This window comes from Sus scrofa, chromosome 11, assembly GCF_000003025.6.
Source record: "Sus scrofa isolate TJ Tabasco breed Duroc chromosome 11, Sscrofa11.1, whole genome shotgun sequence".
Taxonomy (NCBI): Eukaryota; Metazoa; Chordata; class Mammalia; order Artiodactyla; family Suidae; genus Sus; species Sus scrofa.
The window spans coordinates 12,576,453-12,602,486 of NC_010453.5; the positions used below are offsets into that span (position 1 = coordinate 12,576,453).

The 26,034-nt window shown below is 41.5% G+C and overlaps 1 protein-coding gene across 2 annotated transcripts; it reads left to right on the top strand.

The window, feature by feature from the left end:
• Window positions 141–24,213, top strand: SERTM1 (serine rich and transmembrane domain containing 1). 2 transcript variants are annotated; one of them, XM_013980454.2, is made up of 4 exons: window positions 185–273; window positions 1,346–1,485; window positions 2,051–2,115; window positions 20,815–24,213. In XM_013980454.2, the coding sequence occupies exon 4, from the start codon at window positions 21,000–21,002 to the stop codon at window positions 21,321–21,323; it is 324 nt and encodes a 107-aa protein (XP_013835908.1). In that variant the 5' UTR covers window positions 185–273; window positions 1,346–1,485; window positions 2,051–2,115; window positions 20,815–20,999; the 3' UTR covers window positions 21,324–24,213. The 2 variants fall into 2 exon arrangements, 1 of the variants encoding a protein (XP_013835908.1); XR_002336654.1 differs by lacking the exons at window positions 1,346–1,485; window positions 2,051–2,115 and having other exon boundaries at window positions 141–273.

The following is a 26,034-nucleotide window of genomic DNA, read 5'->3' on the forward strand; positions in this document are numbered from 1 at the left end:
GCCCAAGCAGGGCTCAGGTCCCCGCACCAAGCGCCCATCCGCGCGGCGGCTGGGGGGCGGCGGGGAGTGGGCCTCGCTCGCTGCCATTGGTTGGACGGCCGGGGGCGGAGGGAAGACTCGGGCTGCGCCCGCAGCCGGCCGGCGCGCCCCACATTCCCACCGACCGCTCCGCCGGCGCGGATCCGCTAGACCCGTGTTCGCAAGGAGCTCGGCGTAGCCGCGTCCCATCCCGTGCGGGAGCCGGCAGGGGAGACCCGCGCGTCCAGACCGAAGGTCAGTGAGCGGCTCCGGACTCCGCCCGAGAGCGCAGGCACGAGAGTGGGAGCTGGGGACGCGCAGCTGCGGAGCGCTGGAGTGGGCTCGCCCTCTTCCGCGGCACCCTGACTCCTCTCCTAGAGCGGCCTCGGGTCCTGTTGGCTTGACTGCCTCCTGAGCCGCCTCGCAAACTCTCCCCGGCTCCCAGCGGTTTGGCTCCCTACCCTGGACAGCCCCGAATCTGTCCCCTTCCTGCGGGCCACGTCCTTATGGACGGCGAGCAGCTTCTGCTGCCTGGCTCTCCCTATTCCCGGGGTGACTTCATGGGGCTACAGGAGGACGCAATGTCCTTGGTTCGGGGATGACCCGCTTCTGTCCCAGACACAAGGAGCCGGGGAGGTCGGCCCTCGCGTCTGCGGCTGCAAAGGTTGATTGATTCCCCGGTGCAAGTGCCGACAGTTCTGCACTTGGGGGAGTGTTTCTAGATGCATTTTGCTTACTTTCGCCTTTGTGGTGTGTGCGGTCACGCTCGTGTTCAGTGCCTGCCTGCGTCTCCAGGGTCATTACGTCCCTTTCTGGGCACCTGCCGCGCGCACTTGACTACCCGCTTTGAACCTTACCTTGCTCGCGTTGAGTCTTTTCACCCGTCTCCTGTGGCTCCAAATCCGAGGGAGTTCTACCTGGCGCTGAACACGCTGGCGTTCCCCAGAGGTGGTTTCCCGAGTTCCTGGGAAAATCTTGCGGGAAAACGCACCAGCTACCTTTCCCTTTCCCCCGATGAGATGGGAACCCTACGTCTCCCTGCCGAGGTGCGTGGATCTTGGGCAAATTGTTCGAGGAGGGAGGTGTGTGATGTGCCGTCCCGCGGGAGCAGAAGGACCCCGTCATTCACAGAAACGTCTCGTCGAGTACCAGACCGGGTTAGCGGTCTGTACATGCTCGCTTTCCACCGCTAGACGCCTGATCCTGGCTTTGGTGTCAGACTCCAGAAATAGGGTCTGTTTCTTAATGTCCTTCATTTCCTTCACGTCCATTAAATTTCCTTTGGAAAATTTTCCGCTGAAATGAGCACTTGGGTGATTCTTTGCAGGGGGTAATGGTTTCCGATGGCTGCATGACGTCTCAAAGCCATCGCATTTGGTTCAGTCCAGTGCAGGTGCAAAGGGCGGGAAATAGCGATGACGTCGCAGGTCGACCTGAGGGACCAGTCCCCAAGATCTTTTTTCTCAGGTACTTTTTTAACTTAGATTTTCCACGTTCATTGCCAGACAACTGACTATCAACAGAAAAAAGGCAAGATAAGCGATACTCTTCTTAGAAGGTTTACGTCTTAATGCAGTCTTCCATCCCGGTGCATACGCCTTAAAAAAAAAAAAAAAAAAAAGTAGTATTCAATTAGCTTCTAGTCCGAGTGTTAGCTTACTTGTGATCTAGTTCCCAAACATAAATATATTTTGTGACTAAAATGTTTTATTTTGCTAAGTATAAAGGCATCTTGCCCCCCCCCATGTACACCCTTTATAATCAGGATGCAGTTGATGAGTAATGTAAATGGCTTATTGAAGTGTGTGTTAGTGAGACTGCCTTGCACCAACATCACCCACACAGGGCATTTCTCAGTCACCTTCAAATTCTGGGCATTGTGGGGATGGGGGAACCATTTGCCAACCTCAGAAACATTCTGGGAAGAGTGAATTCCAGAAAGTGGGTGGGGTATTCCATTTTTGTGTTTGGGGTTTGAGGTTTATTATTTATTTGGCTCATTTATTGACTATTTCTGATTCCTCTACATAAGGCAAAATGCTTTGAAGAGCTCACCACATACACATTCCTGATTTTCATTAAAGCGCCTCGTGAAAGGTAAGATCCATTCTGTCCTCCCTGTTGTTGGTCAGTTCAAGTCAAGAGATTTTTACTGGCTGTCTGTGATGGGAAGAGATAAGTAACGGTGTGATGCTGCGTGACATCAAATCTGTCAGCGGGTTTATTTGCAGGTTTCCTGAGTTTCTTTTTTATTGTTCTTTTCTAATGAAGGCAGATGGATGACAGAAGTGATTGGTGAGAATGATTAATCATACTAATCATTAAGAAAACCTGAAGTCATAAATTTATTCTAACAATTAAAGATTAACCCATCACAGGCAAAATGCTCTCATCTGGCTCTATTCTAGATCAAGTCTCAGCCCATCTGATAATAGCTCTTCTACTCTGGGCTTATTCTTCTCCCTGTGCTTGTATTATTAAAATACGAAGTTTTTATAATAATTCTTTTTTAAAAAGTAATTTAAAGGAATTAAATAAAAATAATTTACTAATAATTCTTTTTAAAAGTTTGTAGAATTAATATATTTTTATATTTAAATATATGTTTAGATATACTTAGCAATCAGGGAAAAACAAAAAGTAAAATTATGGGTGAATTTTTGTGTTTTGCTCATTTGGGATTTTTTAATTTAATTTTATTTTAATTTAATTTAATTTAATTTAATTTAATTATTTATTTATTTTGTCTTTTTGCCATTCCTTGGGCCGCTCCCGCGCATATAGAGATTTCCAGGCTAGGGATCCAATCGGAGCTGTAGCCGCCGGGCTAGCCGCCGGCCTACACCAGAGCCATAGCAATGCGGGATCTGAGCCGCATCTGCAACCTATACCACAGCTCACGGCAATACTGGATCCTCAACCCACTGAGCAAGGCCAGGGATCAAACACGCAACCTCATGGTTCCTAGTCGGATTCGTTAACCACTGAGCCATGACGGGAACTCCTGGGTTTTTTTAATAGTAATTTCAGAACCTGGAAAATTATGAAAAGCCTTTGACATGAGGCATTGTGTAGGTCCCACTCTGCCTGGTTCCTGGTACCCATGAGCCATTCCATAGACGTTTGTTAGATAAAACTAGAAGCCAAACAGTAGTGTGGTAGAAGAATGTCATTTCCTTCAAATAAATATGTATGGAGCATATTGTATTATTATATTACTACTTTAATACAAAGCATCACAGATTTAACTTTTATAGACTATTTCATTATTATTCATAATGACAACTAAAAAAATAATAAAACCTTTAAGTTAGTTAATGGAATTAGGGGGCCCATCAGAAAGGAAGCTCAGATTAAGTGCATGAGTTGGCAGGATTCCTTTTAGCTAACAGATGTCCCTAGAGAAATCAAGCCAGAGGCTTAGATGCTGTGATCCATGATACGTACGTGTGGACCAGCCTTTGACGCAGAACTAGAGAGTCCATTTGTGCATTCACTGGCCTTTTCAGGTCCAGGGTGGTAGACTTGTGGGCCACATTCTGGGGCCTCATCACCTCTGATTCTGATCTGTGGCAGATCTGTCCATGGAATAGCGTTCTGAGGGGCTCAGTCCCATGACACAGAAGGCCTCATCCTTCAAGAGCTCCATATGAACAGAATCCATGCTGCTCATGCTCACATTTGGAAACAGGAAGTAGTCATTGTTTAGTCTACACTCAGTTTTCGCAACAACAACCAGAAAAAAGAGGAGATTCTGAGGAGTTAAGTAGCCATATACAATTTGTCAGTATCTCTAAACATGAAATGGCACAATCCAGCCAAAATAGTGTCAGTATTTCAAACCTCTGAATTCATATCAGGAGCAGGGTAGACTAGCATTAATATTTCCTGAGTTCCTCACTTCTAGATTACCATCTATTAAGCTGCATTAACATGGAAGCTCAGTTGACCCAGATTTACAATTTGTATAATAGGTTTAATCGTTGATGCTGCTCCTGTTACAGACAATAGTGAACAGGTCTGGACACTGTTAGCCTGCAATAGTTGTTAAAAAGGGTAACTTTAAGAAGGTAACAGACCTGAATACAATTTCTGATCAGAAACAAAAGGGTAGATGGCTATAAGAATCTATTTCAAACTCAGTAAGACAGGAAGATGACTTAAACCAAAGTTAAAATACTAAAGCAGTTCATTCCGGGAACACAACATATAGATCCGCTCCCCGAGGTAGCCAAGACAGCAACTTTCCTGACTCATTTGCCACAGTAGGCTAGTACCGATCTGAAGTGCCTGGCCATCTATCAACTGTTGCCGATTAAGCTGATTTGGTTCTTAATCCCCTTCAATTTTCCTATGACCAGGATTATAGTGGAGGGATTTACTCTTCTCATTTCTTAAATAGAACATTCAGAACAAGCTGGAAAGTGTAACTGCAACAGAAAATGCAGTCAAGACCTATTGGGCAGGTTGAGTTACCGGCTTCAGCCTGAGAGTCTTAAACTTTTGAAATAACAGGTACATAGGAACTATTTCAAAACCCTGCGTTAAGCATATACATTTCAAAAACAGGAGGAAGGGGAGGAAGAGAAAGTTCTAGACTTAAAAACCAGTTATATTTTCACTGCATAGCTATCATTAAATTTTATTTCTATTTCTGAAAGAAAATATCTGTACCGTAATGTTTTCCTGATTAAAACTCATGTTCTCTGTATCAGAATTCAAATACAGACATGCAGAAAATAGAATATGAACATACCTACATCACCCACTAACAGAAACATATGTTAACTGTTGCATAACCTCTTATTTCCTTTAGTTTAGTTTGGTTTAGTTTGATTTGGTTTGGTTTTTGCATACCTCTAAAATTGTGTATGTATGTGTAAGCAGCAGTGGCTATGCTAGTTTTACAAACATGGAACCATACTTCGCATGATTCTGAAGCTTACTTTTTGGACTTTGCCATACATGCCCAGCATCTTTCCAAGTCAGAAAATATAATCCTTTTGATTACATCAAAATCCTTCATTTGTATGACTCTTCCATTGTTTATTTAGCTGAGCCTTGACTCATGGACAGCTTGGTAGCTCCAATGTTTAGCTACAGAGTCATCTTTGTGCATGTGACTTTTAAATTTGTCTGATTTTTCCTGTAGAGTAAATTCTCACAATTTATTATTTATATTATTAGCCTATAATGCCATACATTTTTGAATAAAAAAGGAAGCACTCAATAATTCATCCAACAAGTCATAGGTATCCCCCACTCTGACCCAGAGTTACTATCTATATGCTTGACACATTTATTTTTTGCACTTAAAGTTTTTACTGCTGTTTAACATTCACAGAGAAAGTACACAAGTCCCAAGTCCATAATATATGATTTATGTATTTAATTTGAACACACCCATGTAAATGGAATACAGGTCAAAAAATAAAATATTTACCAACATCCACCTCCATGCCCCTCATATGCCTTGGCAACCAAGTGATGATTGTAACAATTCCTCACGGAAAGTCCTTGGTGAGCTCGTTGACCTTGGTTTTCAAGTTTTAGACCATGGGCACTTTGCCTTTAAGATTGACAGTGGAATATTGATTGATGCTTCTCAGACCTTCGAAGACTCCTTGTCAATAAAATTGTCCTGGTTCAACTGAATTAGTTTTCAAGATCCTTCATTCTGTCCTCTTATCACTTTATCATCCAAATCAATTCTGGTCTTATAGTTATCCATTAGACCCTGCTTGGTACATATTTGGATTGATATGATAAATTAACCTCTGGATAACAAAAGAAATTGATTAACTTGTCTTTCATCAGATTTCCTCTTGTTGGCCACCCTGCTGAGTATATAGATGGATTTAGAGTTGGGAAAGGAGTTCTGGGTTCCCAGTTTGTGGTTTCTGTCACCAGCTGTCTCCTTCCACCATCCTTCTTCATAAAGAGTATAAACAATGACCTTCGAAAATCACTTTACTTTTGGAGACCTCAGTCTCCTGATTTTTAATAACTTCCAGCTCCTAATTCTATGAAAAATATTTTCCTTTGGTGCTGATGTTGTTGTTGCTTGTTTGGTTTTTGTTTTGGTATTGTTTGGTTTTTTTTAAGATGAAAGTTAATATTGAGAGGACCAGAAGGAAATAAAGAATAAATTAGATACATGAAAATATTTTTAGTTCCACAATAATGAAATGAGAAAATATTTGCTTCTTTTATGCTTATGTGTTTTCACTCGTTTTATTATTTTTCTAAGAAGCTAGGGTCTGAATCAGTATCCTAGCACAATTCTGCTAAGGAGACCACTGCTCATATCACCATAGCTATGCTCTAGATGAAGTGCTACTCAAAAGTATGGTTCATACACCTGCGCCAGCCCTTGAATTGTTAATTGCTCATTCATCATGACATATGGAGCTTGAGCCAGAATATAAATCAAATAAGACACTAAGCATAATTTTTAGTTAAGATTACTTTTTTTTGCAGTAAGATCTTCTTGATGAAAGAAGCAGTGCTTTACAAGTTCCTCTTCTCACAAGAACTAAAACCCCACATATTCATGAGGGAGCCAAGTGGCTACCTTGAGTAGCTTTGGTCTCTAACATGGCGCTTTGTGGTTAAATTGAGAAATTTATAAAAATGTAAACATTTTCTCTTTCTGTGCTGATTTTCAATTGAACCATTTTGTTTTGTTTGTTTGTTTTAGGGGTAGGGTGTTTTTATCCTTGAGACAGAGTGACTAACTGAGCCCCATGGCATGTGATAGTTTTGAATGCAATAAATTATTACACCCTTCCCTACAACGATCAGGGTATTGTCCTTCTCTTTCCCTCTCTCTCTCTTTTGGCCACACTCGCAGCATATGGAAGTTCCAAGCTGCTGCAGTGACAATGCTGGATCTTTAACCCACTGCGCCACAAGAGAACTCTCTTGACCTCATCTCTTTTATCTTCATAAACGAGCACAGTGACAAGGGTGTGATTAAAAGGCACTTGGTAATTTTCAAAGGATGGAATTATCAAAGAGTTTAGTTTGCACTTTAAAAACAATGCATCCTGTTTCCACATCCTCTTTGATCACTATGGTAAACTCCCTCTTGATTTGTATTGTGCTCTTCAGAATACATTTGTTACAACTACTCGGCTATGTTCACAGCAATGTATTTTGGTATTTACATCTGATTCTTCCATCCTTTCCTTAGTCATCCTGATGGACACTTGACTAAATAAAATTTTTGTTGAACTTTGTTGAGAGACACAATGGCATGATAAAAGTATGGTCAAAGTCTGCTTTGAAGCCTGGAACTATTCATTTTATTGTCATAACTAAAATATTTATAAATTTAGGAAGTGTTCATCATTTTTCTTTACTACTGAATAATTATCTTTGACTAATCAATATAGGTTTATACAAGATCTTTTATCCATTCATTCAATAAATATTACTGTGCATCTAAAAATAGAAAAAATAGGGACTACCCATCTAAGAAGCTGAAGTTTCTTCATGCCTTTATCCTTTTATTCCTGCAACCATCCAACAAATAAATACCTATTAAGCATCTTTACACCCAAATGTGCTGATTCGTGGCTAGAAAGATTAGTCCTCTATTCTAAGAGTGCATAGTCTATCAAAGCAGATCAATAGGTTAACAAATATAATATGTATAATAACATGTGACAGAGGTATAGAAAGTATCAAGAGAATGCAGAGGAAGGAGCCAGAAACTTGCAGAGAGAAAACATGTGGGGATTTATACTATGAGTGAATAACTAGATGAGACAGAGGGGGAAGGTTTGTGAAGAGTCTTGAAGAATGAACGAATTGAATTTGGGGTGGAGTTAGGGAGACAACATGCAAACATAAGAATTAAACATAAGGATTTTTTAAAAAAACTTTGGGAAATCTAGAACGGTTTGATATGCCTGCCACACCAGACTTAGGTGCAATGAAAAAGAATGAGACAGGAAAAGTAGCATGTGGACAAAACAAGGAACATATAAGAAAAGCCTTTAAGATTTTTTTTTTTTTACTTAAGATGGTCACTATAAAAATATAGACTCATGTACATAATGGTAATATTTTATCACCTTCCATAACAAGTAGTTGTTGAATGAATAATCGAATGAATCAAAGAATATCGTTTTCCTTAACCAAAGGCTTAAACACTGTCCCTTAATTTGTATGAGTTGTTTTTTCCATTAGGGGTCACGAGTTAGTCTAAATATCTTTATTGTCTCTCCCTTGGTCCCTCTTGAAACCACTTGCACGTGTTAAGGTGACAGCTGTCAGGACTGTCCTTATACAGCGGCACCTCAGCTTGTCAGGGAATATGCTATTCCAGTAGCTAACTCTCATCCCTTTCCACCTCACCCTTATAAGAAATTAAAGCAAACCAAAAACATTCTTTACAACCTTCTTTCTCACCAGAGCCAAAAGAGTTTTAATATAATACATAACAGTCCATACAGCTCTCCATTCTTCAGAATTTGACTTTTAAAGTAAATTTCTTGAACACCTATCATAACCTCTGCTGCCACAGTATAGTGAGATCTTACCTCAGTAGAAGTCACAATAAAAAGAAATAAACCTATAATCTCAGCAGCTTAAAGCAAGAGAAGAATATTTACTGTTCACATGAGGTATTAATACAGCCAGCCAGCAAGGGATGGAAGCACTCATTGTGGTCACCCAGGAATCCAGACCGACAGAAGCTGGCCCTGCTCCCAATTACTGCAGCAGAAGGAGGGGACAGGGCAAATCTCACACAGTCTTACATTTTCTAGCCAGAAGTGACACATGCCATTTTTACCAAGTTCTATTACAAAGAACAAGTCATGAGGCCACCCCAATTTCAGAAGCAGCGGAAACGTAAGTCCTACAACATGCCTGGCAAAGGGAAGAATAATAGAAACACGGGACCTCACTAAGGACCACGGGTCTCTAATTTATCCTTCTTTTATCTTCAACAGCCCCGGAGAGAAGAAATGTAATAAACATAATATTTGGAGACACAAGAATATAGATTTGAATTCCAGTCCTGTCTCTAAGGGGCTGGGTGACCTTGGCAAGCTTTTAAATTCCCTGATCCTTAATTTTCTCATCAGTTAAAGAAAAGCTAGGGCTAATAATAACTACAGTAAAGAACTGTGATGATTAAAGGAAATATACCTGCATCATTCATGCTCTCTCTCACACATACACACACACACACATTCACAAAACTAGTATACACTTTTAGTTAATAAACATTGGCTGCTCTCGTTCATTTTGTTGTTGTTTTTCCTAATGTGTTTGTCTGGACATTCTTTCTCCTACACAAGCATCCCGGGTCTACCTCCCCCAGCCTGTGGCATTCTGAAGACTTGTTCCCACTCCACAGTGACTTGGGCATGCTCCTGCCATCCCCTTCCCTCTACTTCCCAGCACTTTTCTGGCATGATGTGCCCCCTACATCCCAGTGCACGGCGCCAAAATAAAAGAGCAGTGCTCTTAGGTATGAGAGCAGTGAGTATGAATGTGTGTTTCTGACCAAGGCTACTCCTACAATTGAATAAAAAACACAGAGCCCACAACCTGAAAGGGTAAAGTGAGGAGCTCAACCCTGACAAAGGACAAAGCCAAAGTCAGTTAAATCTTATATAAAAGATACTCATGATTTCTTTAAGTAAAACCATATTTATTTATATGTTTAAAAAATGTTTAAGTCTTTTATATAGGTCATCAATGTGGTAGTCTGTTTTCCACAAATAATTCCTAATTATTTTTCAGTTTGACCTCCTTGCATTTAATGTTGAAATACATTCTGGGGGAATTTGAGCCTACACCTGTTTATTGCTTCCATATTTTCTTTGACCAAGTTCTGATCCTGAATTGTTATCTCAAAAGACAGCAGGCTGCCGAGGACTTCATTTCCTCCCACACTTGATAGCCTGCCATACCATTTAGTTCCGTGTTACAAGGAACATGTAGCCATTCTCTTTGTCAGCCAGACTTTTGAGGTAATTGTGCTGTGAGAGAAAGAGAGAGGGAAAAAGAAAGAGAGAGAGAGAGAGAGAAAGAGAGAGAGAGAGAGAGGGAGAAAGAAAGAAAGAAAGAAAGAAAGAAAGAGAAAGAAAGAAAGAAAGGAAAGAGAGAGAGAGGGAGAAAGAGAGAGAGAGGGAAAGAGAGAGAGAGGGAGAAAGAGAGAGAGAGGGAGAAAGAGAGGAAGGAAGAAAGCATATGAATGAGAGGATATTAAGGCAAGCTCTGCTGCTTCGTTCACGTAGAGGATTAGCAGGACCATGGGAAGTCCCTCCTGGGAACATGCTTCCTGCTGAAGGACACAATGTCTGTCCTCTTTCCCGTCTCCTGCCCTCCCTGGTGAACCTGGAAATCCTGGTGGAAGAGTAATTTCAGAATCAGGAGAGAACAATTTGTCTCCTTCTAGGGCTGGAGTTTTAAGTAACCTCTGCCTACAATCTGACTCATCTGGCACTCATCAATTTGGGGTACCTGCCTAGAGCCTCAATCATATGATTGGTGATGACTGGCAAAAAGAACTGTTAATATCAGTGCTCCCCATTTTTTTTCCATCTGCAGCAGCATTTTGCAATGACTAGATTCATTCTTAAAATTATTTATTGGCTTCTATTGCAAAAGATCCTGATGCTGGACTGGAAAAGAGTTCATGTGGTTGGGTTTAGCCTCTTGCCACACGAGAGGACTCTCCACACCAGGGCAGTCGGAAGGCGGTTGCTACTTTAACAGTTGCAAAGAGTGTGAGCTCTTTGATCTGCTGAAATTGGTGTTTGAAGACTGTTTGACGCCTCCTGTCTAAATCAAGCTTCCTACGTGTGCTAAGATTATTTGCTGCTGCTGTTTCCTGCAGTCCCGGTGTGGAACCTGGACCTCCTTGGCTATTGAGGGGTCTCAGTGAGTTTCCCCAGTGTCCACTTACTCATTAGTCCTCATTAGAAAACGACTCTCTCTCAGACCTTGAGGACATTGTGTCAAGAGAAATAAGTCAGAAAGAGAAAGACAAATACCACCAGATATCGCTTATATGTGGAATCTAAAACAAAAACAAAAACAAAAAAGTGAGCTCATAGATCACAGGACAGACTAGTAGGGGAATAAATTAAATGCGTGAATGTGGTCAAAAGGTACAAATTTCCAGTTGTAAAATAAATAAGTCAAGGAGATATTGCATACAGCATGGTGACTCTAGCTAATAATACTGTATTGTATATTTGAAGTTACTTTGCTAAAAGAGTAGATCTTAAAACTTTCATTACAGGGAAAGAAAAATCATAGCTATAGATGATATCAGATGTTGACTTATTGGGTCATTTTGCAATATACAAATATCAAATCATTATGTTGTACACCCAAAACTAATAGAATGTTATATGGCAATTATATGTCAATTTCTTATTTTTATTTTTATTTGTCTTTGTGGGGCCACACCCATGGCATATGGAAGTTCCCAGGCTAGGAGTTGAATCGGAGCTGTAGCTGCCGGCCACAGCCATGGCAACGCAGGATCCGAGCCTGGTCTGCGAACTACACCACAGCTCATGGCAACACTGGATCCTTAACCCACTGAGCAAGGCTAGGGATTGAACCTGTGTCCTCATGGATGCTAGTCAGATTCATTTCTGCTGAGCCACAACGGGAACTCCAATTATATCTCAATTTTTAAAAAAAGAAAGAAAACTAATCTCTCTTGATTCAAGATCCCTCCAAAGCCCCGCCCTCTGACTGGCTATTTAAACTACAGGAAAGCTGTTCTTGGCTGCCTCTGAAGACTAATGATGCAAGATGGACATAAATGCATTTGATGATCCTGGAGGCTCAGACTGAGATTCAGACCAGTGGGTGGTGGCAGAGTGAAGTCATGAGCAAGTCTGGCTGGCCAGTCACCATTTCTGGTCTTCATGCAGCATCTCCCACCACGGTAGATCCAGTTCCCTTGGGCATGTTAAACTTCCTCTAATCATTCTCTGATGCTTCACCTCCTGTACCTGGGGATTAGTGGGCATCAAGAGCTGATGGTAGCAGCAAATATTTGAACTTCTCCAGTGCCCGCTGAAGAATTGCGCTTAATCACTGAATTTCTTTAGGAGCTTCTAATATTTTAGTTGACTTACTGCATATTATAAACAAGTATATTTTCCTAATACCTTTGCAGATAAATCATTTCTCCCAACTTATATGTTGAAAAACTCCAATCCTACTGAAAAGCTTCAAGAATAACAACAATGGACATCTATATTTCCTTTAACTAATCAGTTGTTAACATTTTAACACATTTTCTTTATCATCTTTTCTTTCTATATGTGTATATGTGTGTACTTATTTTTGTATTTGGCTGAACCATTTGAGGATTAGTTGCTGATATTGTGACACTTTATAGTTACATACTTTGAACACGTATTTCCCAACAACACGAATGTTCTCCTATATCACACTTAAGAACCCTAATATTAATACAATGCAATTATCCAACATACAGTCTGTGTCCACATTTGCCTGGTTATCCTAATAATGTCTTTAATAACAAAGCTGTTTTTCCTTTAGTTGGTTCAGGAATCTTTCATAGCATTAGAGGATAAATCTCGAAATGTGCATCCTAGTTTTTCTTTGAGTATTCAGCTGACTACTAAATAATGTAATGTGGCCAAAACTGGATATAGCCAAAACTGGATATAGCCAAAACTTAGCCTGCCAAAGCTGCCAATTAAGAATCATTATTCTTTTTAAATACCCATTTCATTGTGGAAAGCGTCATCCTATTTTGTCAGCAATAGAGGACTGGAAGAATGAGAGAACTCATTAGCAAAATTCATATGTATGTATTATACTAAGCACTGGGCTAATATCCAGAAGGGATGGACAATTTATACACTATGTAATCAACTAAGGTTCTTTTTGGAGTTGTATTATAAGGGATGTTGGTTCATTAATTCAAGTAAGTGCTATGCCTTGGTTAAAAATGTCATCATATGGAAAATTTCATGAGCTTGAGTCCCTGCTGGGGAATGCAAGGACTCAAAATACTTATACATACTTGTCATACTCAAGTCCATTAATGGATTCCAGTCCATTAAGGAATAGGCTATAAAGCATCTTAGTTTAAACAAATACATGACAGATATAAATAATGGCCTGCTTAATTAATTTGCTAATACTGAAGTTCTTTTCAGACAACCTATATTGTCACTTTCTTTTTCCAAATTGAACCTCTACTTAATATTTATAGATGGAGAATGGTTATTAGTCTTTGACATATTTTTTTTTTTAATGGCCACACCCGTGGCGCATGGAAGTTCCCGGTCAAGAGACTGAATTCAAGCCAAAGCTGCAATCTACACCGTAGTTGCACCAATGCCAGATCCTTTAACCCGTTGCACTGGGCTGGGGATTGAATCCACAGCTCCACAGAGACCTGAACCACTGCAGTTGGATTCTTAGCCCACTGCACCACAGTAGGAACTCCGCATTTAGCATATTCTTAAGTGCAAAATTAGAGAAGTGGATACATTGGATAATTTATGTCCTTTCTTCCTTCTGCCTCAATTTTCAAGATATTTTAAGTCACAATCAAGTCTGGGGTTTAAGTTACAGAATGAATGAAATATTTACTGTATATCCATTCTTAGAAGTTGAAAATCTTCAAGACAAATGAGAATTTACAAGATAATGTACACAAAACAATAGACATTTATAGAAACATATACAAATAGAAAGGTTTTCATTGAATAAATTAGCCTGGAGCCTATGGGAGATGAAGTGAAATGGAATGAGGATTGGACAGAAAGAGGGATCAGTGGTAACAATAAGCCACAGACAGAGGACTATGTATTCAATGAGGGAGGTAACAACAGAAATAGGAAAAGAAAGAGTGGCATTGGCAGGGAGTGATACAAGTTCACATTTTCTTCTTATATTACATGGCACCCATGGCTCATGGCTGCCTACTTCTGAGGAGTCTGCTTAAAGTTAGGGTGGACTTCATCAAATGCTTATAGAAAACCCAAATTTCCAAGCTCTTCTATTTCCTTAGAGCAGCTTTAGCGGCACCCAAAGGCCCCTGAAGCCTGAGAGAGCAGACTGGGGGTACCTCGTGGTCCACCTCTGCAGGTTAAAAAAAAAAATTATGGCATTTGCAAAACTAAGTTTACAAGAACAAAATCTTTCCAAATGTCACACTCTATAAAGAGACTTTTAATGCGTATTTCCTGATTGGACCAAAAAATATGTTTGATACAAATTATTTTAACTAGAGGGATAGAATGAGAAACAATGGAAAAGGAGGAAATGCCATTCTCCAACCAGAGCATGGCTGAATGAGAATTTTCAAAAGTGTGTCTAGTCTTACTAACAATAAACAAGCTTTTTTTGTACAAATGCTATAATTTAACCCATTCTAGCTGCTCTAATAATAAAACATGTTTTTTTCTTAATACTCTTCTAAAATACTGGAAATGATCACAGCTGGGTGGAGGGAGAGAACTGAACCCAAAAGTCCTCATTAAAAATGCTGTAACATTTTGAAAGGTCACTCTTACCTCTTGCCATCTTCCTTCACACTGGTCCATTTCAACCTTGCCTATGATCTTCAAGACATTATTTCTCTGGCTGTTTGCTTTCTCTTCAGATCAAGTCTTTAGCCAATGACCGTTTTTCCTGTTCACTGAAAGTGACTTTGGTTGTTCTCCTACTTCTTGACCAATTCATGCTCCCTTCAACCTTTAAGTTGCCACTTTTATTTTGATTTAGACGAACTGTGTTAACCAAGAAGGGTCCAGTCTCCCCAAAGTGCAGGACAGAGCCCTCCTTGGGGTCTTTTTTAAATATCACCAAAGAATCATGAAAATGCTATGCCTAAAACTGGTTTTATATTTGACCTTTTTATCCAGTAAAGTATCCACTTAAACTCTCTTATTCTAAGGGAGTGTCATTTTTAAATAATTATTCTTACTCAAACAGTGATTTGAACATAAAATCTTTACAAGAAAAAGAAATATAGCAAATATTTATTAAGAATAATAGTTTGAAAAAAGAATAATAGTTCAATTTCCTCAGGAAAACAGTGCTATATAAGTGCAACTTTATAACTCATCCCTATAATTGCCTTTGAGGCTATGCAAGATAAATGGTCAAAACAGTTATATTCTTATCCTCTTTCTTATTTCTTTTAAATTTTGCTCAATCTACACTGATTTGTATATCAAGAAGAGGTATATTCTGAATATTCTGTGAATTATACCTTATGTAGATAACTAATTTTTAAAGAATTAGGACAAAATAATTAGCCTAACATGAAAGTATTTCTGAATATAATTTAATTATTTTGCTGAAGAAATATTTTATTGAGCCTGAGGCAAATCCAGAGAGATAAAAGTTATCACCGAGGTAAAGAGAGATAATAAGAGACTGGACTGAATCCAAAGCTATCTAATGACCTACCCTAGAAATTGATTTTTAAAATGAATCACAGATACTAAGCTGTTACTCTGACATTTCTTTAGTTTTCACCAAAATACTATGAAAAAGTTCTGATTGTATTTTTCTGATCATTCTTTTGAACGGTAGATAAAGAAGCCTGTCAATTTTCATTTTTTGGCTTACATTATCCAGTCCAGACTGTGAATTCCAGTGCATGATTCAGAATTTTCATCTCTCCCCATCTCTTTTCGTAAGATGGTCCTCTAAATCCGTATTTGATAACAGATAGACTTAGTTTTTTTCTTCCTTACTTGGTTTTGCTTTTAATCGAGCTGATAGAGGGAATCATAATAGATTCTACTCATTTTCACACAGAGACCCTCTCTCAAAGCATTGTATTGATTAAGTTGGAGCAGTTCTCAAATAGGCAATACATAGATGGGCATAATCAGCTTTAAATAAGTTTAGTAGTAAGAGAGTGAACTTTATTTTCATTATTGCAAGCCCCAGGGTAAGTGTTTGCCACTGACTGCAAGTGAAGATTTACATTTAGAGGAGAGTGGGTGGCAAGTATGTATTTCCAGCACCATCTCTCCCCTAGCTTGACCCAAAAGACCCCTGGGCAAAGAGAAAGCATTAAGAAAAAAGATAATCATGCAAAATGCAAAGGAAGGTTCCAGGTCTTGTATAGAACATGCTGTTTTCTAACTAAAAACATCTGTGCTGGAGTTCCCGTCATGGCTCAGTGGTTGATGAATCCAACTGGGAGCCATGAGGTTGCAGGTTCAATCCCTGGCCTCGTCAGTGGGTTGGGGATCCGACGTTACCATGCGCGGTGGTGTGGGTTGCGGATACGGCTCAGATCCTGCGTGGCTGTGGCTCTGGCGTAGGCCGGTGGCTACAGCTCCAATTAGACCCCAAGCCTGGGAGCCTCCACATGCCGTGGGTGTGGCCCTAGAAAAAACAGAAAGACAAAAAAAAAACAAAAAACAACTGTGCTCCTGTGATATGTTCCCTTCTAGATTCGGGAAATGGTGGTTTCTACAGAGAAAGAGATCCAATGTATCATCTAAAACTATTCATTGCATTATAATATGAAAACCTACAATTATAGACCGAAAAAGCTTTTTACCATGTCGTGTTCATACTTTATCAAATTGTTTCTAATGGTCTGGGAGGACCACCTTTTGGGGAAGGACACAGCAGGGCTTCTGATAAGAACGAAATGTTGATTCAACATCATGACAGCTAGGGCACTCTTTAAATAATGTCTGCAAGGGAACAAAGCAGCTTGTCCCAGAATTCCACAACAAAAAACCTTTCAAAGAGTTGTTATTCACATAGAAATGTATTTAAGTAAAAGGAAGACTCTCAGAGATAGCTGTGCCAGATTTGAGGCGGACGCTAGGCTGAGTTTTATGCACGCTTTTATACACCCTGCAATGTAGAAGTCAAGGTCCTGGCAGAGGCTCCACGCACAGGCTGGCTGCCAGAGGTCTTGTATTGCTTAAGGGAGAGAACTCAGAGATGAGAGCCTGTCAGCTCTTCTTTTACCAAGCGTGAAGGTACATGCCTGAGAGCAGGCTTTGCTCCCCCACAACTTTACAATCCTCATCATCGCCCCCATGGGAAGTTACGTCCATTCTTTCAGAGGGTCACAGAGGCGGGGCAGAGGCAGGGCACCGAGTGACATGGAAGCAGAGGCACCCCTCCCGCAGGTCGGCCTTCTCTGTGCTGCCCCTCCAGATCCCCAGCACACTGGGCTCTCCATGAGAACACAAGTCCGACCTTCCCCACTCCAGTAGGCGACTGCCTTTTGTAGATGTCTTCCCAGCACCGTTCTTTATTCCAAGAGACAAAGGGAAAGCTGGCTGACCGTGAACCGAAACATTGCCACAGACCTTCATTTATAGTATTGTGATTTCACAGTCTCATTTTCCTTTCTCGAAAATCACTTTCTGAGGATGGCTCAGAAAAAAAAAAGCATCACAATCCCCACGTGGCTTTAGGTGCCACCTGAAATGAGAGTCTGCTGTCGCTGCCCCTAGATGGGTCAAGGCTATGCATTTAAGATGAAGTCCCTTCCTTCTGTTCTTTAAACCTCATCTGTTTGGGAGAAATGCCCGAAAAACAGCATCTTGAGACACAATTGTTTGACATTGTTCCCACCTTCGTCTCCCTCACCGCTGTTACCGAGCCTAAGCACATACCATTTGGGTTTTAAAATGTCTGTAAGAAAATGAGAGGTAATGTCATCAAATTAAAATGATTTCTAGCAGTGCATACATGCTCTCTCTTCAGAGTAGAACAGTGAAATGAAATCTGTATCTGTCATGTTAAATTAAGAAGTATTCTGGAAATAATATTACATCTGAAGTATTGGGAGAGGATATTAAAGAAGATATTTAATTGTGAAAGGTCAAATAAGGACACAGGGTTTCATCTGCTCATTTCCACCATCTTCCAAGGCCCCTTGGAAGATCAGATGCTTTCCCCAAATCTTCTTAGCTTCATTTGCTATAAACGATTCCATAGATGTTTAAGGCTCGTAGTGGGCTTTGGTCGGAAGGAAGGATGTGAAAAGTACTCACGGAATATTTACACCAGTAAGAGATACCTTTGTTTTAGCAAGTGGTCCGGTGGCCAGTTGTAAGCTCTGTCATTGACTTTACAGTGACAGTGTCTGTGCCTCCTGCCCTACCTCAGAAAATAATACAGATCTAGGTAGCAAAGGTATTCCAGCTGAACCTACAAACTATTGGGCCAGCAGAGGCCTAGAAGTTTCTCTCATCTTTCTAGTCATTGGGAAAGAACTATTTACTGGTCCTTTACTTGGATGGCCTTTTATGATTTTCTAAGTACGACTCTGGAAATTGTATCACATCCTAACTCAGGACCTCGTGGAGAGGTAGGAAAGGTACTATTGGCCAAATGGGAGAAATGAGATACCAAGACTGAACTGGGAACTTGTCCAAAGTAAACGGCAGGTAGGAACCAGTTACGAAGCCCCGTCATTCTTCTCTTCCTACTATGGTTGAGGATACTAAGAACACCACTCAGGCATGAGTCCTAGTCAGTTCTTTGTCACTGACTAGCTGTGAACCCTGAGGAAATCCTTTCCCTCATCTGCAAAATGGGAATAATAATTCCTCTTCTACTTCCCCTACGAGGCAGTTTATATAAGGAACACACAAAAGGCACAGCCCGTACCTTCCTGCCCATGCCAGAAAAAGAGGATGTCAAGTCACGGCTACCAAACGACAGGACCCTTGAGAGCAGATGGCATAAAGGGTGAGGACGGGCAGGGCTAAAGTCCTGGCTTATCTTCTAATGCGATACATTTCTTTTGTCAAATCAATCAGCTGCTTTGTTCTCAGTTTCCTCAGCTAGATTTAGGGGGTCTTACCAAACATCTTGAATATTTTTTTCGATTCAGCCCACAAGATTCTTTCTCATACATCATGCTGCCTCTGAAATGCTGCTGTTTTCTCTAAGGAGGAATGGCTAGAGCATTTACGTGCTGTATGAGGCAAAGAATTGCCAAGTCAGTGTAACACGTCTGCAGTCCCACTGTGATAGTCTCTTTTTTTAAAGATTGTTAAGAGCCTGTAGCAGCCTAATGGAATTAAAATCACCAGGCAAAGCATAATGAGGAATAGGAGTCAAATTATTTTAGGAAGTACTAATAAGACACTGCCCGTGGCCTCCTCTGAGGAGTCACTAAGATCATTAGCCTGCTTGACTGCCGACAGGGGCAGCCTTCTCACAAGTGTCCCCTCGTTCCTAGCAATCATTAGTGCCACTCAGCCACAGCCACGGAGGACAAGGTCAGCCCCTCAAGGAATCAGCCACTTAATTAGATTTGGGGAGCGGAAGGGAAAGGCAAGTTTTCAAGGTAAAATGCAGGGCAGAGGGTAGGAAAAGGGAAAGCCAGGACAGAGTGGAAGTTTTTGCGTTAGCTCTTCACTACGTCTGATGCAAGGAAATTTGGAAATTTACAACGAAATGATCTAATGCCACGCAGGGCTAGGGAGAGAGCCTCTTTTCTGCATTTGAGGAAAAGGTGTCCACGGGGAGGGGTCATTCTCCCTCAGGCTGCCTCCCTTGTCCCCTTATGGACTAGGCAGAAGCTGGCTGTGACTCCTCCAATCACGGACGCGAGGGTGTCTGGGCCACGTGGCACCCATGCCCGGAGCTGCAGAATGACGCTCTGCTGCAGGGCTACCTGCCTGTCTCAGTCCACTTGGCTTCTGATGTTCCTCACAGACACCACACAAGGAGGGAGAATGTGTCCAGGAGCACTGCTTCCTCTGCACCCATTCTCTCTCTCTCTCTCTCTCTCTCTCTCTCTCACACACACACACACACACACACACACACACACACACACACGCATGCGCACGCACACACACTATGCACAGTACACACACACCACGCGCACACTACACACACCACACACACATACCATACACACACACACCACATACACACACCACACACATAAACACAGAATAAACTCATTTTGGTGCAGTCTGAACAGTTCACAAAGTGCTTCCATGTCTATTATTTTGATTCCAGCATAACAAAAAGGGAGGGGACAGAGTAGGTGATTTACCATTTCACAGATGAGAAAAGTGAAGCTCAAAAAATGTAGGCAACTTAGCCAACTTCCCAAAGATAAAGGGGAATTTGGGAGTCAAACTTAAGTCTTTCTGGCAGCAAACCTAGTAGTCTTTCTACCATCCAGAGAAAATCCAAGCTTTATTAATCTAAAGGTGTTTATTCAATGTCTAAAATATGCAGAACCAAGTATAGAGACAGATCTAAAAGAAAAGAATTATGTAGACGTGGCCCCCAATCTCAAAGGGATAAATCTTTTAAACAAATCGGCAAACTACGAAAAGCAAACTGACATGTGCAGGGAGTCTCCAAAGCGTGCCAGAAAGAACTACTGATCTGGAATTGTGCTAGTGGGCTGCAGAGTGCGTGGAATTCATTTTCTGGAGGAGGGAGGTTTGGAGCTAACTTTTGGGGCCTATTCTCAGAGCATCCACTTGGAGCATCTGTTGAAATCTCAGCAGATGGAACACATCACAAATGTATTTTCCTTTTTATTTTATCTTTAGTTCCTTGGAGAAACCTGGCACCTAGGGTACTATGGAGATCAAATAAAAGTGCATCATCACTTGTAATCTATAGACAAATGTTACTTGTTCACCGGGAAGTTATTTCGTTCTTTTCCCTTCCTGCTGGGTTTTATAATTAAGCCTTCATAAACTGAAAACTGAAAATGAGATTCCAGTGTGATATTTTTTTCCCTGAATAATGCACTCAGTTGTTTGGGGTGTTTTGTCTTTGTTTTTGTTTTTGCAGTGCTGATGGACACCTGATAGCCTACTGCCTTTGTGTGGAAACTGAGAAGATTTGCTGTGCTGATTTAACCGCCTGCAATTTTTTTCTGATGTTGTCATGACAAAAAGAATGCTGATTCTGTCCATTTGAACCTCTGTGTGAGCCTGACTTTGCATATCCTGGGCATTCTTCGACCTTCCGTAAAGATGTCTGAACCCGATGCTTCATCTGTGTTCTCAGGAAGCATGGAGAATGGAACTTTCCTCCAGCTCTTCCCCACATCCCTGTCCACATCGGTGGACCCGTCCTCAGGCCACTTGTCAAATGTCTACATCTACGTGTCCATATTCCTCAGCCTTTTAGCCTTCCTGCTTCTGCTTTTAATCATTGCCCTCCAGAGGCTCAAAAATATCATCTCCTCCAGTTCCTCCTACCCAGAGCACCCAAGTGATGCTGGAAGTTCCTTCACCAACTTGGAAGTCTGCAGTATTTCCTCACAAAGGTCCACTTTTTCAAACCTTTCATCCTGAAGAAAATGGAAGAATCCTTCGATGCTATGGCCACTTAAGGGGAAGTGTCACATGATGCAGATGCCTCAAGAAAGAAATGCCCCCGTTTTGATCTTTTCCACCAATTAGACCTGTTTCTCCTTCTCCTTCAGCCCTAACTACTGCTGTTCATGACGCTTTTCATTTGTGAACGTAGGCACTGATGCTGATGGAAATGCATGCAGGGTGCAGCTCTTCACCCAGACCACTTGATGAATCTGGAACTGGCTTCTTCTCGGTGGATCAGGCCATCCCGTTGGACACCTGAGGCAGCACTCACCTGGGGTGGTCTTGCAGAGGACGCTGGATCTCGGCTCTGCCCTTCTTTTCTTTTATGAAATAAGAATCTGAGTCAGCAGAAACTGGGAAAATGAGCTATGTATAAGGCATTTTCCATATTTAAAAGATAAAGTGAAAACACCAAATTAAAAAAAGAAGAGTCAATTTAGATTCCATGCATAACGTCTCCAAAACCGGAGGCAAAAATATGCTAAATGTTTTATTTCATTTACTTTTACAAATGAAAATCACATTTATTGATGAATTAAGTCACACTTGGAAAAGTCTTAGAAGACTTTGACTTTTAATAGCAAGGCAAATATGTGTTATGATGCAGTTTGTAATGTATTTCTGCCTCTTGGGAATTTCTCCTACTTATAGTCAAAATGCCCTATATTTGTGGAATTCTTTGTGATAACTGCTGTTGCTATTACTAAGAGAGGCGCCAGAGGAAACACAGGAACTATTATTTTATGTCTGTAATTTCCATCAACGGGGATCATACATATGGAAAATATTCATTTAGTTGTATTTTATACAGTAATAACTCCTAGTGGTTGTGTAAGAATGTTCCTTTATTCAGTTTCACAATCTTTATAAATTTAGTGCAAAATTATATTAAGGCTCCAAGATGTCAGATGTTTGTTTACTCGCATTAGACTGTAAAGCATAGAAGACACAACTGCTAATATCCACGCTTTTATCTACTTCTTGAATGTTACGTCTCTGACAAATTGTGCATTAATGTAATACTCTACATTAGGATTCCAGGATGTGGGTTTATGTTTAAAGTTGCAGACACTCAAGCTGGGTAGCTGCTGGGAGCTTAGTGATCCTGGGAGCTGCCATACTGTGGTCAGCCAAGCACATCTGAACTAGGGGGCTTTGTCCATGAAATGAGGCATACCCATGAGCATAGATATGGAATACAGATTGGAGCAGGGGTGGGTTATCAAGCTCCCCTTTAAAACCAAACAAAGCAAACTACAGCTTCTTAAAAGTAAGAAGTTTAATTTTTATTTCATTTATTTATTTTTTTTGTCTTTTTGTCTTTTCTATGGCCACACCTGCAGCATGGAGGTTCCCAGGCTAGGGGTCGAATCAGAGGTGAGGCACTGGCCTACACCAGAGCCACAGCAACGTGGGATCTGAGCCACGTCTGCAACCTACACCACAGCTCTGGGCAACACCGGACCCTTAACCCACTGAGCGAGGCCAGGGATCGAACCTGCCACCTCATGGTTCTTAGATTCATTTCTGCTGCGCCACTAGGGGAACTCCAGAACATCCTAATTTTTTTTTTTTTTGGTCTTTTGTCCTTTTTTTAGGGCCGCACCTGCGGCGTATGGAGGTTCCCAGGCTAGGGGTCCAATCGGAACTATAGCTGCTGGCCACAGCCACAGCCACAGCAACAAGGGATCCGAGCCGTGTCTTCGACCTACACCACAGCTCACAGCAACACCAGATCCTTAACCCACTGAATGAGGCGAGGGATTGAACCCGCAACCTCATGGTTCCTAGTCAGGTTGGTTACTCACTGAGCCACGACGGGAACTCCTAATTTTTAAAGTAAAGCATCCGCAGTGTAAATACTGAAAGTATTCAGCCTACGAGGCCCACTGTATCAACATGACCCTGTCTTCCCGTTGTGTTGATGCAACTACATCCTTCTTGTCCAAAACCTTTCCTAATCTCAAGTCGTTGGCCCTCAACCCACCCTTTGGTTTGTCTGTGTGGCATCTCCATCCAGAACTGGAATGGGATAAAGAATCCGCCTTTTTCATAGAGGATATCTTTGTCATTCTACAATCCTGAGACAGATGTAAAGTGACAGGGAGGATCAAAAAGGTTCCATTTTAATCCATAAGCCTCACTTTAATCAAACCACATTGCTATATCAGAAATATCCCCCAAACACCACAAGACCTGCAGAGTTGTTGCCCTAAAATGTATAATTAGTGAAAATGTTACCTCCGCTGTCATTTTAAAGCATAACATAAAGAATGTTATTATGTAGTATAAGTGCTGGACAAGAAAAATTCTGCTATTTTAGACCATTATCAGCATTCTGTTTGTGTGTGCATGTGTGTGTGTGTATACACAACACATTCTCAGAATATATATATATTTTTTTTTTTTTTCACACACTCCCAATTAAGAGTTGTGTGAAAGCTGCACAGGATTAGAGGCATCTATGTTATCACTTTCGCTCTTTGATTACTCTTGTTCTATTTTGGTTACCAAGGAAGAAAGGACGTGGATGAACTGATATGAATAAATAAAGGAGCAAATTCGCCCATAACAATTCAGTCTTAGTATGATCTCTTCTAAGTGGTAGCTTTATTCTCTTTCCTTCTGGAAGAGATCTATTTGTTTTAAATTTGCAGGCACCTCCCCCCACCACCCTGCCGTGACGGTTCTAGCTCTTAAAGTTAAGTAGAGTGACTGGGAAAAACATTCGAGGATGTAAAATAGAATTTGTCATTACCAGCTTCTCAGGATAACAGATTGTACAATTTAAGATGAATCTGTGTTAAGAGTTCAGAAAGGTTGGAAGACTGGGTCATAAATAAAGCAATTAACCCCACTGAAAGCCTGGTTCTTCTTTTATTTGTTCTCAGTGTGGTGGGCCACAAGCTTCTCTCCTAGGGAGGCTTTCGCTTCGCATCTGCTCCAAAGCAGGATCAAAAATTAGTGGCCCCCAAGTCAGCCTCTCTCTCTCTGAAAGGTCCCCTCCCTCTGGGGCAGTGAGCCCCCCACTTCCCTGATCAGAAGAACCACCTGGATGTGTGGGAAGTATTCAGGTTCCTGGGCCACAGCTCAGACCTCAGGAGTGGAGCCAGGGAAGCAGGAGGCCTCTGGGCGATGCTCACGGGCAGTGGACACACCAAGGCAGAAGAAGGGGCACATATATCACACGAGCATATTTGTGGAGGACCGGGAGGTGTTACCTCTGGACCTCGGCTTAAGTAACTGCTATTTCTCCAAGTGTCTCCTCCCTCCAACACTCACAGCTCACAGCTCCGCCCACTGGCACCTACTCATGTTTGCTGGAGTCTGAACTCCAGGCCACCCTCCTTTGATGGAAAGTTGCTGCCATCATGCTGGGCTCCGTGGGAGAGGGATGCGAGGAAAGTCCCATCCCTTCTTCCCCACAGCACCTCTTTCTCCAAATCATGTGCATGTAACAGACTAGGTTAGAGGACTGTGGCGGGCAGAGGGCGGGTGTGTGTGTGTGTGTGTGTGTATGTGTGTGTGTGTGCACTAAGACTGATAAAATGAGAGAATGTGTTTCACACAGTATCCTAACTAGACCATTCCCACAATCCTAAGGAAAGCAACAGCACATGAATGCACATTGCAGGCCAGCTCCCTGCAGTCTCTCCCCCTTCAAGAGGACAACTGTGCTTCTATTTCTTCCTGGTTACCAGTGAGCATCTCTCAGAATCCCACAGGTATGTGTGCACACACACATGGAAACTCACAAACATACACTCTTTCACACACACAAATCTCCCTAGAACAAATAATTCTCAGTGCTCAAAGTCCACCAACCTCAATTTAATTCTGCCCTCAACGGCAGCAGAGCACACTGCTCATTCACTCTTCAACTTCAAAATGGTGCTTAAACAGCTATATTTTGTAAGAGACAATTCCAAGTTATACTCGTTTTATCACAACAGAGCCCACTGACCCTGTAATCGTGTCACATCTGACTATTCAGAAACCTCATCAAACCACTGCTCAAGTACTGACTGCTTTTCTTTATTTTAGATGCATCCCACTCGGAGGGAAGGTGTGTGCCACCCTGACCACCAGAGGGGGACATCATTATCATCAGGTATTTATTAAATAAATAAGTCCACTGTTACTAGGTTTAGCAAATAGATATAGTTCTTGCCCTCATGAAGCTTACAATTCTAGATACAAAAACAACTGCACAAACAATATGGATAATCAGAATTGCAGTCAGTGCTACAGAGAGAATAAAATGGTGAAATGATAACCAAGAAAGAAAACTCATTTAAGATACGGTGGTCAGGGAGTTCCCTTGTGACTCAGTGGTAATGAACCCGACTAGTATCCATGAGGATGCAGATTCAAACCCCAGCCTCACTCAGTGGGTTAAGGATCCGGCACTGCCTTGAGCTGTGATGCAGGTGGCAGATGCAACTCGGATCTGGTGGTACTCTGGCTATGGTGTAGGCCAGAGGAATTTCCATATGCCTCCGGTGCAGCCCTAAAAAGACACACACACAAAAAAGATGCAGTGGTCAGAGAGGGCCTTTTTGATGAGGTCATATATAAGTATTGAAGCATGTTGGGAAGAGTATTTTCTCCAAGGGAATAGCATGTGCAAAGGCCCTGGAGCAGGAAAGGTCTCCGCTTGTATGAGCAGGAAAGTCAGAGTACT